Source organism: Mustela putorius, unplaced genomic scaffold (genome assembly GCF_011764305.1).
Source record: "Mustela putorius furo isolate JIRA1106 unplaced genomic scaffold, ASM1176430v1.1 tig00000430_pilon_pilon_pilon, whole genome shotgun sequence".
NCBI classification, from domain to species: domain Eukaryota; kingdom Metazoa; phylum Chordata; class Mammalia; order Carnivora; family Mustelidae; genus Mustela; species Mustela putorius.
The window spans coordinates 5499323-5511981 of record NW_025421377.1 but is presented as its reverse complement, the minus strand read 5'-3'; the positions used below and the strand labels follow the sequence as shown (position 1 = coordinate 5511981).

Here is a 12659-nt window from a genome sequence, read left to right as displayed (position 1 = left end):
CTGTGTCAGTGTGTGCATTCTTTCATTTCCACGTATTGAGGGACACGTTCCGGGCACTCTGCTGGGTTCTGGCCAGGCCGGTGAGGGTGAGGGAACCAGACACGTCCCTGACTCTGGGGCTCTCGCAGACGGAGCAGCTCGGACTTCTGCAGGTCCTCTGGGCTGTGTGAGTATCTACTGAAGGTGAAGTCTTTTTTTTTTTTTTTAAAGATTTTTATTTATTTATTCGAGAGAGAGACAGCGAGAGAGAGCATGAGAGGCAAGAAGCAGACTCCCCAGAGCTAGGAGCCTGATGCGGGACTCGATCCTGAGACTTCAGGATCATGACCTGAGCTGAAGGCAGTTTCTTAACCAACTGAGCCACCCAGGCATCCCTCGAGGGAAAGTCTTATGCCACACGTCTGTATGCAAAGGCACCTAAAAACCAAGCTGTTACCAAGTAGTGACAAGGACACTTGTGACAACGAGTACAAGCGGGAAGGCTCAGAAGAGGAGAGTCCCGCTCTCAATCGAGCATCGTCAGAATGTTCTCCGCAGCAAACCTGTACATGGGTCACACTTTTGCAACTTTCATGTATTTTTTTTACAAGTTAATTTTGTCTTTTAGAACAGAACACCGCAAAGCTTCTAATCCGGAATTACCCAGGAAGGAGGTCCCTGACTGTAAATGTTGTCATCTAGCCGTGGCTGGGCCCCCGCAGGCGGTCTCTGTGTGCTGGGGGGAAAGGCCACGAGTCGGGCTTACAACCGCCTTCTTCCATCTCTGCGGCTGGGAGGGACTGAGCTGGGCGGGCAACCAAGGGGCAGAAGGCGCCGGACACAAGCGAAGGTTCATGGTGACTCAACTTCGTTTTGAGTAAGAAGGTAGGAGACGCGGGACAGAGCCCTGCTCTTGAATTAAAAGCAGGAGCATGGGGCGCCTGGGTGGCTCAGTGGGTTAAGCCGCTGCCTTCGGCTCAGGTCATGATCTCAGGGTCCTGGGATCGAGTCCCACATCGGGCTCTCTGCTCAGCAGGGAGCCTGCTTCCTCCTCTCTCTCTCTCTGCCTGCCTCTCTGCCTACTTGTGCTCTCTCTCTGTCAAATAAATAAATTAAAAAAAAAAAAAAAAGCAGGAGCATAATGGAAACGTGGTATAAATCCTACAAAGGGCCTTCAACAGATGGGGAAAAAGAAGGGACTCGGGAGGTGGCATGTTGGCCCCTTGACGGGGCCTCTGAAACCCTGTCTGGGGTTGCCTCCTTCTTGGGCTCAGGGCCCAGGAACAGGAGGGGCTGAGGATCGGATCACGCTCCTGAGCTCCTTCGAAGGTGTGAACGCACTCAAACCCAGCGTGGGGCTCCTCGAGCCTCAGTGGCTCCATCTGGAAAGCACGACTCACTCCCGCAAGGCACCTATGTCACGAGACATAGACGGCCACCGTCCCTGACACAGCAGCTGGCGCGTGATGCCAAGGGCTGTGGGGTCTGACCAGGATGCCAAGCAAGTCACCTCACAAAATGGTCAAGGCTCCACAGGAGAATAATGTCAAATGAAGAGAAAATCTAGAGGCATTTCCAGGGACCACAAGGAGAGGAGAAGATAGAGAAGGGGTAACTCCTCGGTCCCCCAGACTTCCAAGACAGTAGAGCCCGGAGGCCGAGCCAGCGGCCCTGCGTTCGCAGCCCGGGCTCTTCGACCCCACAGCGCGCTTCCCTGGTCTCAGGGGACCGTGAAATGGGACAGTCACAGGGCCTGCCTCACCGGGCTGCTGTGAGGACGCGAGAGGGCAAGAACATGGCACGTAAGGGCAAGCGGGCCAAGGGCACGTGAGAATCACCATGCTCGGTAGTAACCGTCTGATGACTGCTCCCGCAGGGCCTCATGTCCCTACGAGAAATTCCTCCACCAGAAACGCTGACTGCCGAGTGAAAAGTCCCCCACTAATGGGTCCGTGATTAAAGGAGCGAGACTGATACAAAGCGAAGGTCAAGCAAAGCTTTATTTTGCACCAAACATCAAGAATCAAACTGACCGCCAGAGCCATCTCTTGCAAAGAGGCGACGACCCTCTGCCTTACAGACTAGCTTTTAAGGGCAAAGGCCATGTGGTTGGGCCTGGCCACGCACAGGTGGCCAATGAGATTGTAACACAGAGAAAGCTGCACAGTCATGCGAGGTCATGCATAAGTGACCAATTGAATTACAATTTACCCTATAGTAGATATTTGAACCAGCCTATCACCTTGGTCAGAATTGGCGCCCGAAAGGCACCCACACTCCTTGGTAGCTAGGAAGACAGTATGTGTCCCCACTGATCGGATGTCTCCACCTAGTCTGACCCACCCTTGTATTTGGGCTCTGTTACCTGGGACTGGTTTCCCGGGCTTGCTTTTAAGTAAGTCCCCCGGGGCAGGGAGGGTGGGGGCAGGGTCAGTTTAAGTTTTACTGCATAAACAACAAAATGACTGTTTAATCCAAGATGGAATCGCTCTGGCTAAATAGGCCCTTCTACGGAGCAGCACGCGTGGCTTCTGAGACGGGCCTCCCGAGACGGACACCCTCGGCCACCACATGCAAGTGGTCTGAAGGCATTCGGGCTGCCTGGAGGTGGTGTGACAGGCGGAGCCGAGGAGCAGCACTGGTTTCCTCTCTGGGGCCTGGCTCGGAGAGTTTTCCACCTGAACGCTGGCTGGCCAGAGTCAAAACAAGCCCGCGGAAATGCACACCCTCCGCCAAGGACCTCACGGCCACTCGGTATAAACTCCGCGGACAGAGCTGTAGAGATGGTGCAGCGACCGACTCCTGCCTTTGCAAACTCTCCTCCTCAGGCCTGCTTCCCGCAAGCGCCGGGCCCAGCGGCCTGGAGGTGCTCGGGCGGGCCGATGGGAATGGCTCTGCTTACATCAGGCCCCGACCGTCGCAGTTTTTCCCAACAACAAAGAATCCCGTCAAGCTCCCCTCCAGACCACTATTATTTATTTTACCCCGGTTACCAGAAACAGAATCTCACCAACAGATAACCTGGTGTTACCAGCGCTGTCCACCGTTCCTGCTTGAGAAACATGAAGAGACTCCGTCTCTCTTTTGAGGGGATCTTTAAACACAAAAGCAGATGATGGAGAGTTTGGAGAAGGGAGGTGAGGTGGCTGGGATCTTGCCACAACCAGTAATAACCCTAGTCCTGTTCTCTTCCCCCCCAGAGCTAATGAGGATACTGAGAACTTTTTTTTTTTTTAAGATTTTATTTATTTATTTGACAGAGAGACATCACAAGTACGCAGAGAGAGGAGGAAGCAGGCCCCCTGCTGAGCAGAGAGCCCGATGCGGGACTCCATCCCAGGACCCTGAGACCATGACCTAAGCCGAAGGCAAGGGCTTAACCCACTGAGCCACCCAGGCGCCCGATAGTGAGAACTTTTCAGAAAACTTCTCACCTTAGATTTTAAGGGAGTGCAGAAAACAGGAGTTTTCCTGGTGTGTTTATTGTGATAAATAAAGCCATCTAACGCCTTGGAGGGCCATCCCGTCCCCCGAGGGTCCAGTGCTGACTTACAGAGGGAGACTCTGCAGGGCCGTCCCCATCCCCCCTCACCCCTGCAGAAGCAGGACCCGGGGTTACTCGGTTGTTCATCTGTAAGGGCTTCGCCCACAAGCTTGTTCACCAAACATATTTGTTTTCTCCCTCTTGGGGTGTAAAGCGAATGTCGAAATCTCCTGTGTCTCCAGAACAAGGGGCACACTGTGCACACGCCCAGCTTCCAAGCAGGCTGGAGCGGGCGGGAGCCTGGCGGGAAGGTGCCCCCACCCCTGCACACAGCGCAGCCCGGCAGGCTGCAGAGCACTCCGAATGGTTTTGATTTGCGGCGGGGAGGAAACTCGAAAGCCAGACACCAAGACAGACACGGATCCGGTTGTGGGGCTGACGGGCTGCAGGCTCAGCTGCCCCAACCCCCCCCCAACCCCCGCCCCCGCCTGCGTCTTTTATTACCGACCTGGGACTGGAGGCCCTTGAGCGAGGCTGATGGCAACAGCAGATGCTGCTGGCCCCGGGGCCTGGGGCCGGGGAGGAGCCACAAACCCAGGGCTGCCACCAAGGAGGAGGGAGGGAAGGGGTTGCGGGGGAAGGGCAGGCCCTGGAAGAGGACCCAGGGCCACTTGCTTGGAGGAGGGGAGCTGGGAAGCTGGGGCTGGATGCCCGGGAACTAGGCTGTGGCTTCGGACACTCCTGGGTGTGTGCTGGGGGCGGTGGTTTCCTGAATCTGCCTCTTAAGAGGTGGGTCAGCTCCCTAATTCATTGCAGCCTTCCTTCTCCCTGTCTGCAGGAAGAACTAAAAATGGACTGTGGGTTGGTGTGGAAAACACAATTATTTCAGATACCCCATAGAGCCAGACACAGGTTTCAATACACAGAATCAGTCCCTGTTTCTCCCTGCGTGGCCCTAAGCACAGGATGTGATCTGAGCCTCAGTGTTCTTGTCTTTAAAATGGGAGTGGTAGTATTCTCTTCCTTATAGGATTCTTCAAAAGATGAAAGGAGATCCTTCATCATCTGGCACATCATAAATGCTCAGTGAATTCGAATTCCTTTCCTTCCTCACCACACTCCCGGGCCTCCCATTCCTTCCACGGGTGGCAAAGGAGGCATTCCCCGACCGAGGCCAGAGAGGGCTGTTTCTCTGTACCATATGGTTGCAGTTCGGAAATTTTAAAATAAACACACAGGGATTAAGAAATACTAATAATGAAAAAGATGAGCAAAGGTAATGAAACACGAAGCTAAATTCGTGAGAAGAAAATATGGTAGATTCCAGAACTATAAATATTTAAGTTAGCCTGAAACACTGGACAGAACTGGGACCTGGGGCTTTCCAGCAAGGTCTCTCTCTCTCTCTCTGGCAGGCACACACACACACACACACACACACACACACACGCACACTCTCAGGTAACACTTTATACCCCTGGATGGACGAGAACTCTGAGACCCCCTACCCACCCAAACTTCTGAAGTGAAGTATGAGAGAGCGAGTGCCGCAGAGTGGAAAAGTGGGGCGCAGCCATGACGTTCTAGGAAGTGAGGAAGTGAAGCTCACATGGCAGGAGGGGAGGCCTGCCCAGAGGTCCGCAGGCTTGGAGAACAGATGGACTGGTGTGTGGCAGTCACTAATGGAGGTACAGCCCTGCTCAGCACCTTTCTGAGCTGAAGCCCCCAGGAAAACTCTGCATCTTCTTTAATTCCAGAACATGAGGAGAAGACCATTGTGGAGTACATAAAATTTAACCTCTTATTCACTGGACATCATTTATATAACCACACAGAAAAATAAAACTAAAACAGGGGCGCCCGGGTGGCTCAGTCAGTTAAGCCTCTCTGCCTTTGGCTCTGGTCATGATCTTAGAGTCCGGGGATTGAGTCCTACATTGGGCTCTCTGCTAGGCTGGGAGCCTGCTTCTCCCTCTGCCTCCTGCTCCCCCTGCTTGTGCTCTCTCTCTCTCTCTTTCTAACAAATAAATAAAGAAAAACTGGGGCACCTGGGTGGCTCAGTGGGTTAAAGCCTCTGCCTTGGCTCAGGTCATGATCTCAGGGTCCTGGGATCGAGCCCCGCATCAGGCTTTCTACTCAGCAGGGAGCCTGCTTCCCTGCGCTCTCTCTCTCTCTGCCTGCCTCTCTGCTTACTTGTAATCTCTGTCTGTCAAATAAATAAATAAAATCTTTAAAAAAAAAAAAAAACTAAAAACAAGCAAGAAGTAGTTGGAGAAACTTGTTAGTGCCTTTGAACTGAGACTTTTTTGAATTTCATGTGGATACCATTTTGCTCCCTGCCCCCCCCACACACACACACTCACACACAGACACACACACCCTTCTCAGAGGTTAGCTTAGGCATAAGCATAGAAAACTACCCTCCTTGTAAGGAAGGTTTGGGACATCACCAGAAGCCCTGTCAAGAACAGGCAGCCTATGTCCCCTGTGGTCAAAGAGTTGGAAGTCCGGCACTGGCCCACAGCGGCCCTCACTAGCCGGACATTCGGACTGCTGCCCTTGGTCCCGTGCCCCCGCGTATGCGGCAAGCGGTACCCTGTGTACGAAACATCAAGAAATAACACTGCGGTCAGAAGACCTTGATTCCTGTCCTTAGTGTGAACTTGAAAACCTCACTCTGAACTCAGAGCCTGTTCTCCTCCCCTGTAAGTGGCAGGATTTCCTCCCTCCTCTCCTTCCAGGGTTATCCCGAGGCCTAAAGGAGATCCAAGTGCACAAAAGCCCTCCTCTAAGGTGTCATTCTTTGCTCGTGATGATGGGTCTCATGTGGTCCGCGTGGAAGGATGCGGGAGGCCCGGCTGCTTTGAACACACCGTGCTACACGGGAGCGGCTCCTGAACGGCCCCCCATCAACAGCTCCCAGTGAGAATAGAGTCCACCTTTGGAAGGCCGCCTACCCCAAGAGGTGAGCCAATAAACCACATGGATGGAGAGAAGCAGCCATCTTGGACAGAAGCATTATCTTCAAGGCTCAGCTGAGAGAGGTCTTCACAGCAGAAGACGGAGAGCCAGACATCTGTCTTGGCTTTACCTGGAGGATCCTGAAGGGAATGGAGAGGAGAGGCACTACTCTTGAATATAAAGCAGCAAAGTAGGATTCACAGCGCTCACAGGCAGGAGCCCGAGGGGGGGGCTTTGACAAGCGAGTTAGCTCATTGGTAAGCCTGTCTCCTCACCTGTGAAAGGCGGACGAGAGAACACACCTCTTTGGTCTGCCCTGGGACTTACGAGGGAGCCTGAGGAAGGCATGGCGCCTAAAGCCGAGTGACCAAGATGTACTGGACGCCGAGCAACACTTCGTGTGAGGGACAGAATGCGAACACTTCAATGAAGACCAAGTCAGGCCTCTGCTCTTTTAAAATGAGGTTTATTGTACATAAAATAAATTAATTACAGTTTAAGCCAAATCACGAGTGGCTTTTTAAAGTGCATTGTCGGGGATTTGGTGGTGGCCCCTCTATCTGTTCGCCTGCGGTAGGACCGTGTTTTCATATTTAAGCCACGACTCGGCCAGGCCTAGGAAATGACCCAACGTCATCGCTGTGAGCCTTTTACACAAATCACACCAAAGTCAATGAACACGGCTTTTTCTTTTTTTCTTGTACCTGATGCAAGAGTTTAAAAAAAAAAAACAAAAACGATACCGTCTCACAATTACCCAAAGGCTGGGGCTCAAGGGTTTGAGAGGTCAACCGTTTAACACGTGCTGGACTAGACATAACCATCCGGGTCAGGAAGGGCGTTGCGCCTTCCTGTGGGCCCTACACGCTTACAGATGTCTGTCTGTCTACATCACATCTGGCCCATAAACCCCGCCCTTTTGGGGGGCAAGGGGGCAAGAAATTTCCTCCTTGTTCCTTAAAGAAAGCTGGGTATCCTTCAGGTTAGAAAGGCATTCTGTCACGACCGGTGTTCCGGAGATGCAAATCGGATGAGTAAGAGAAAAAGCAGTTCTTCTTCTGGGGGTGTGGGGGGGGGAGAAAAGGGAAAAGAAAGAAAGAGAAGAAACGGGACAGCCTTCGAGTGCCGACTCTGTGCTCTCGTGCCCGTCGGCCGCACACCCAGTCCGCCGCTGAAACAACCACTGACTGTCATTGACAAGGTCAGGAACAAACTCCAAAGTGATTCTGCCGCCCTCCCCATCTCGGAAGGAAAAGACACCCAGTCCGGGTCATGGTCTAAAGCGGCTCAGCAGGCTCGCTCTCAAGCCTCCGCGGTTCCGTCCCCTGCTCAGAACGCGGCTTTTCTGCAGCAGTTCCACGGGCCCTCCTGGCCCCTCGGCTCCGGCCCTTTCTGGAACCACGAACTCCTGCCAGCATTCAACGTTCCTGCCCCGGAAGGACCTCGGGCCCCCTTCCCGGGAAGACCAAACCCCCGCGGACAGCCCCGCTTCAGACGGAGGTGACTGTCCTCACTTTGGCCGAGAGGGCTTGCTTGAACCTCCTCTTCAGGTCCTGCATGTTGGGGGACTTGGGCCGGGGGATGAGGGAGGTGCGCCGCTTCTCCGGCGTGCTGCTGGGCTGCTGTTTGTGACTCACTTCCTTGCACAGCACGTGGAAGGCGTTGTAGACGTCGTTGTAGTTCTCGCTGACGGACACCTCGTAGAAGGAGCAGCCCAGCACGCCTGCCAGCTGCAGTCCCAGCTGGGGGTCCACCTGCTTGACGTGCAGCAGGTCCGCTTTGTTGGCCACGACCACCACCGGCAGCCGGCTGCCCAGGTGCAGCTGCTGGACGTGCTGGTGGAGCTGGCCGATGAGTTCGTAGCTCTTGTAGTCGGTGACCGAGAACACGATCACCACAGCATCGGCCCAGCGAATGCATCTGTTCAGCTGTTCGCCGCAGCTCAGGCCGTTCTCGTGGACCTGCAAGAGGTTGGGGGCGGGGGGTGAGGTGCACGCCGGGGTGGGGGCACGTGGAGAGCCCCTGGCTCTGCCACACCGCCAGGTCTAAGGGGCCCGCGGCAGTAATGCGGGGTCTCAGGCCATAAACCAGCTAGCTCCCCACATGCTTCGGCTTTCTGGACAGCATGTTGATCCAGCTGCATGGAGTTGGAATAAATAATAGTGCAGCTCCCCACACACCACTGGAAAATTGACCTGCAGAGAACTCCACGCGGAGAGACTTTGTAGTTGCACAAAATGGGAAATTAACTGGCTAGACAGTACGTCTGGGGCAGGGAAGATAGGAGCTGGAAGCATTTAAACCTGGATAACCGCCCAGTTCAAGAGGGAAAAAAAACACACAGACACCAGCAGGGCTCTTTTGTCTACAGAGGAACTTTCCACAATATTAAAGTGATCCCACGGACTTCAAGACTGTACCTAAATGGCTGGTTTTTCAGGGCCAAATACACGAAGGTAAAAACTGATCGTTTTAACTAAGGCAAGGCAACCGTGCCAATTCCGTGTGGGTTTGGTTTGGTCTCTCCTGCCGGGTAGAACCCTCCTACGATTTCTGTCCTCAGCCACATCCCCCAAAAGAAGCCCGGCAAAGACTGATCAATAGCCAAAGACAACCCAAGTGACAAGCAACGTGTACAAGCCTAGTCTTACCTCCCTCAAATTTCCCTCCTCTTCAGCAAAACGCGTTATTCTGAGAACAACTGAACAATTCCATAGCCGAGGAGGACTATAGTCACGAATCTCAGAGCTTCTTACCTGAACACCTGGAGTGTCTTGAACTTGAATAGCCAGGGTTTCACCTTCTATTTGCACTTGTCTGGTGTAGAGATTACCTATAAAGAGCGGGGGGGGCGGAATATATATATATATATATATATATATATATATACACATATACACATACATACACACTCACATACAGTTTTTCCTCCTTGTACAACTTTGAAAACATAGTGGGATTTTTTTTAAGTAGGAAAAAATATGCAACCTGAACCAATGCACACAAATAAGCTATAGTTTATTCTACTTAATGAGCATATTTCAGCTGCTTTTTTTTTTTTTTTTTAAACAACTGCAATTCGAACCCCAGATTAGGGCATTTATTAAAACCAAGGCACGGTTTGCAAGTTTGTGGAGACTGACTTAGCTCATTTTAAATGGATCTCCCATATTTAGAGTATTTCCTTGAAGTAAATTTTCTTGTTCAGCATGCATGGCCGTTTGTTTTAATTTAGTACTTCATTACTCTCTGACATCCACTTAGTCATTAGGTATTAACAACTTGGTAGGCAAATATTGCTAGTAAATACACAGCCAATGTCATCAGTTGGAATAAAAATGTGATACCATGTTAGCCAGATCTACATCAAAGCAAAAGACTGTCATGCCTTATCTCGGGATGGTTTATAGAGCACATTTCAAATAATCCCCTTAGGTACTAAATATGGCCTAAGGATTTAAGCAATTTGCTAACAGAGCATAGGTAGGAAGCCCTTAAGCCTCCCCGGTGGCCATCTTTAATCACAGAGATTGAAATAGTGTCTTCTCGTTTATTTGGGAGCTCCCCTCCTCAAATTCTACCATCTAGTTATTTTTGTCTTTGTTAAGAAAAGAGAACTTTAGGTTTACAACAGCTCTCCTTTGGCCTCTGCTTTAAAAGGTCACCTCTGAAAGGCGGCCAACAGAGAGGGAGAGGGGTGGGGGGAGGAGCTGACCATCTTTTTTTTTTTTTTTTTTTTATGACTTTTGCAGGAGTGTTTTGAAGGGAGAGGCTCTTGAGTACAAAGGGTGCTTCCAACTGGGGTCCCTATAGTTAAAACATACCAAGGAGAATACTTTCAGGCACTTGATAAAATGATGAATGGGCTAGGAATGGAATGAGGCCAGATGGCAGTTATGGGAACAGGGGAGCAGGGGAGGGGCAGGCAAAGTTGGAAGTGGCAGGATCCTGATGCTCAGACTGTCCTGTGAGGGAGGCTCCCTGGGAGAGCCTGGAAAATGGTTAAGGGCAGTACTGTGCTAGCTGAGCACACTCGTCCCAAACGCGCCCCCTCACCTGCATTTCTTTCATAGTCACCAATGAACCGCTTGGTGAGGAACCGGACCACCAGAGCTGTAGGGCAGAAAAGAGAAAGGAGAGAGAGTTAACTCTGGCATAAGAAGTGAAATCGGTGTCCACCCCACCCCCAGCCTGGGAAACCACTCCGGCAGAGAAAGCAAGCCGGGCAGCCACCAAGTCAAATTCCTACCCTGCAGCTCCTTGACCCTTCTTCCAGACACAACGGAGAGAGGGGTAGAAGGCGTCCAAGGCCTCGTGAATTATGGCTCTGTCCAGCTGGAAGGGTCATTTGGCTCACCCCCCTCCTCTGAGCCCGGCTGAGCCACACCTAAGGCTTCCAGGAGACAAAGGTCTTTCTGAACCTTAAAGACCTCCAGGAGGGGTTCCGTTCCCTAAGTGCCCCTTCTGTTCCAGGCACCGCCAGACAGACTCAAGAACCCCAAAGTTCTAATCCCAGTTGCCCCGGCGGTGCCCCGGAGGAGGCTTGGTCCTCCTGGGGTCCCCGTTTTCCTCATCTGTTGAAGAAGGGGCTTGGAGGCGATGCTGGCTCAGGCCCTCGCCGAGGGGCAGCGGATCAGTAGGAGGGCACGGGAGGCCAGCTGCCCTCCCGCCTCTCCCCCACGCCTCGCTCACACGCAGCCCCCAGCGAGGCCGTCCACGCCCAGCCCCAGGGACGGAGGCGTTCTGGCCCGAGGGCTAGGACTCACCGGTCTTGCCCACGCCGCTGGCCCCCACCACGGCGATCTTGACCAGGCGGCGGCCGGCCGCCCCCAGGCAGCAGTCGGCGGCGGCGGCGGCGCTGCCCGGCGCGGGGTACTCGGCGATGGTGCACATGTTCTGAATGAGGCGCATCGCCGCTCCGGCCCGGGGCTGCACCACGCGGGACGCTACCTGCGGGGCGGGACCACTGCTGGGCTGCGTGGGAGCGGGTGGGAGAACCCGGCCGGAGGGGTCCCCGGTTAAAAAAAAAAAAAAAAAAAAAAAGGCTCGGGAGCGCGGCTGCGTGGCAACCCGGACTAACAGGGGCTCGGGCTCGGACTCTGGCTCGGGACTGGGACTGCAGTCGGGCTGCGCGCGCGCTGTTTTCTCCGGGGCTGGCCCCGCCCCCTGCCCCCGCGGCCAATCCCGAGGCGCCCCGCGAAAGGCTCCGCCCCCGGCGCCGCTCGGCGCGCGCCGCGCCCCTGGGGGCACCCGGAGGCCGTGCGGGGCCCCGTGAGGCGCGGGGAAAGTGGGGCTGCCCGCCGGAGAGGGGCAGCGTGTGGGCGCGAGCCGAAAGCGCAGCCAGCGGCGGGCGCGGGTGCCGCCCGCTGAGCGGGCACGCGGCCGAGGCTGTGGCCGTGGGGTTGGGGGCGCCTCGGGTTCCCGGAAGCGGGGCTTCGGCCTTAAGGCGGGCGTGGGACCGGCGGCGGCGGCCGGGGCCTGGAGGGTGGGTGCCCTCGAGGTCGGGAGCGCGCGACCTGCTGCCCGGCTTACGCCCATCTCCTTCGTTGGGACTTGACTGCCGTGGCCTGAGTGCCCCCGATCGTAGATCTGGCTACGAAGGCCATCAGTGCCACAGACCCCATATCCACTGAGCTGTGACAACTCACTTTGGGGCAAAGTAGTGTCCCCCGTGTTCTAGACGCACGTCCTCGGCCTCCGGCGCGCGGGGCCGCAGACCGGTCAGCCTCCGACCAGCTCGCAGGGACGCGCAGGCCGGGTGGGTGTACTGCGCACTCCGGCGCATCACTAGTAATTATAGAACAAGCTTTCTCGCGCCTCACACACAGTCACACCTCCTCTGTGAGCTGTGAAAGGGCAAGAAAACAGTTACCCCGGCTGTCTCTGGGTGCCGACCGGCCTGGGAGTCAGGAACCGGGAAGGGTCCGCAGCACTCCGCTTCTGGTTCCAAGAAATGGCAAGACTCAGTGAAGTGACTTGATGCTGTGGGCTCGCACTCACAAAATCCCCAAATCCTGCCCCTTGGGGTCTCCTTAGGGAAAGGCTTCTGCGGCAGACCCCATCCAAGCAACGTTCTGTAGCTGGAACTGACTGCAGCGTGCGTCAGGGGACGCGGGCTAACCACTCCCCACGCCCCCATCCCAACCCCCCACACCCCCATCCCAACCCCCCACACCCCCATCCCAACCCCACCCTTCTAACTTGGGGCCCCCACGTGTTCCGGAGGCTTTTATCC

The 12659-nt window shown here is 54.5% G+C and overlaps 1 protein-coding gene across 1 annotated transcript; it reads right to left on the bottom strand.

Annotated features, from left to right (window-relative positions):
* Positions 1-6874: 6874 nt before the first annotated feature.
* RASL11B (RAS like family 11 member B) lies at positions 6875-11557 on the bottom strand. The gene is made up of 4 exons (XM_004764955.2): positions 11191-11557; positions 10481-10537; positions 9181-9257; positions 6875-8385 (listed from the first exon to the last, which is right to left on the bottom strand). The coding sequence occupies exons 1-4, from the start codon at positions 11333-11335 to the stop codon at positions 7915-7917; spliced, it is 750 nt and encodes a 249-aa protein (XP_004765012.1). The 5' UTR covers positions 11336-11557; the 3' UTR covers positions 6875-7914.
* Between the last annotated feature and the right edge of the window lie 1102 nt (positions 11558-12659).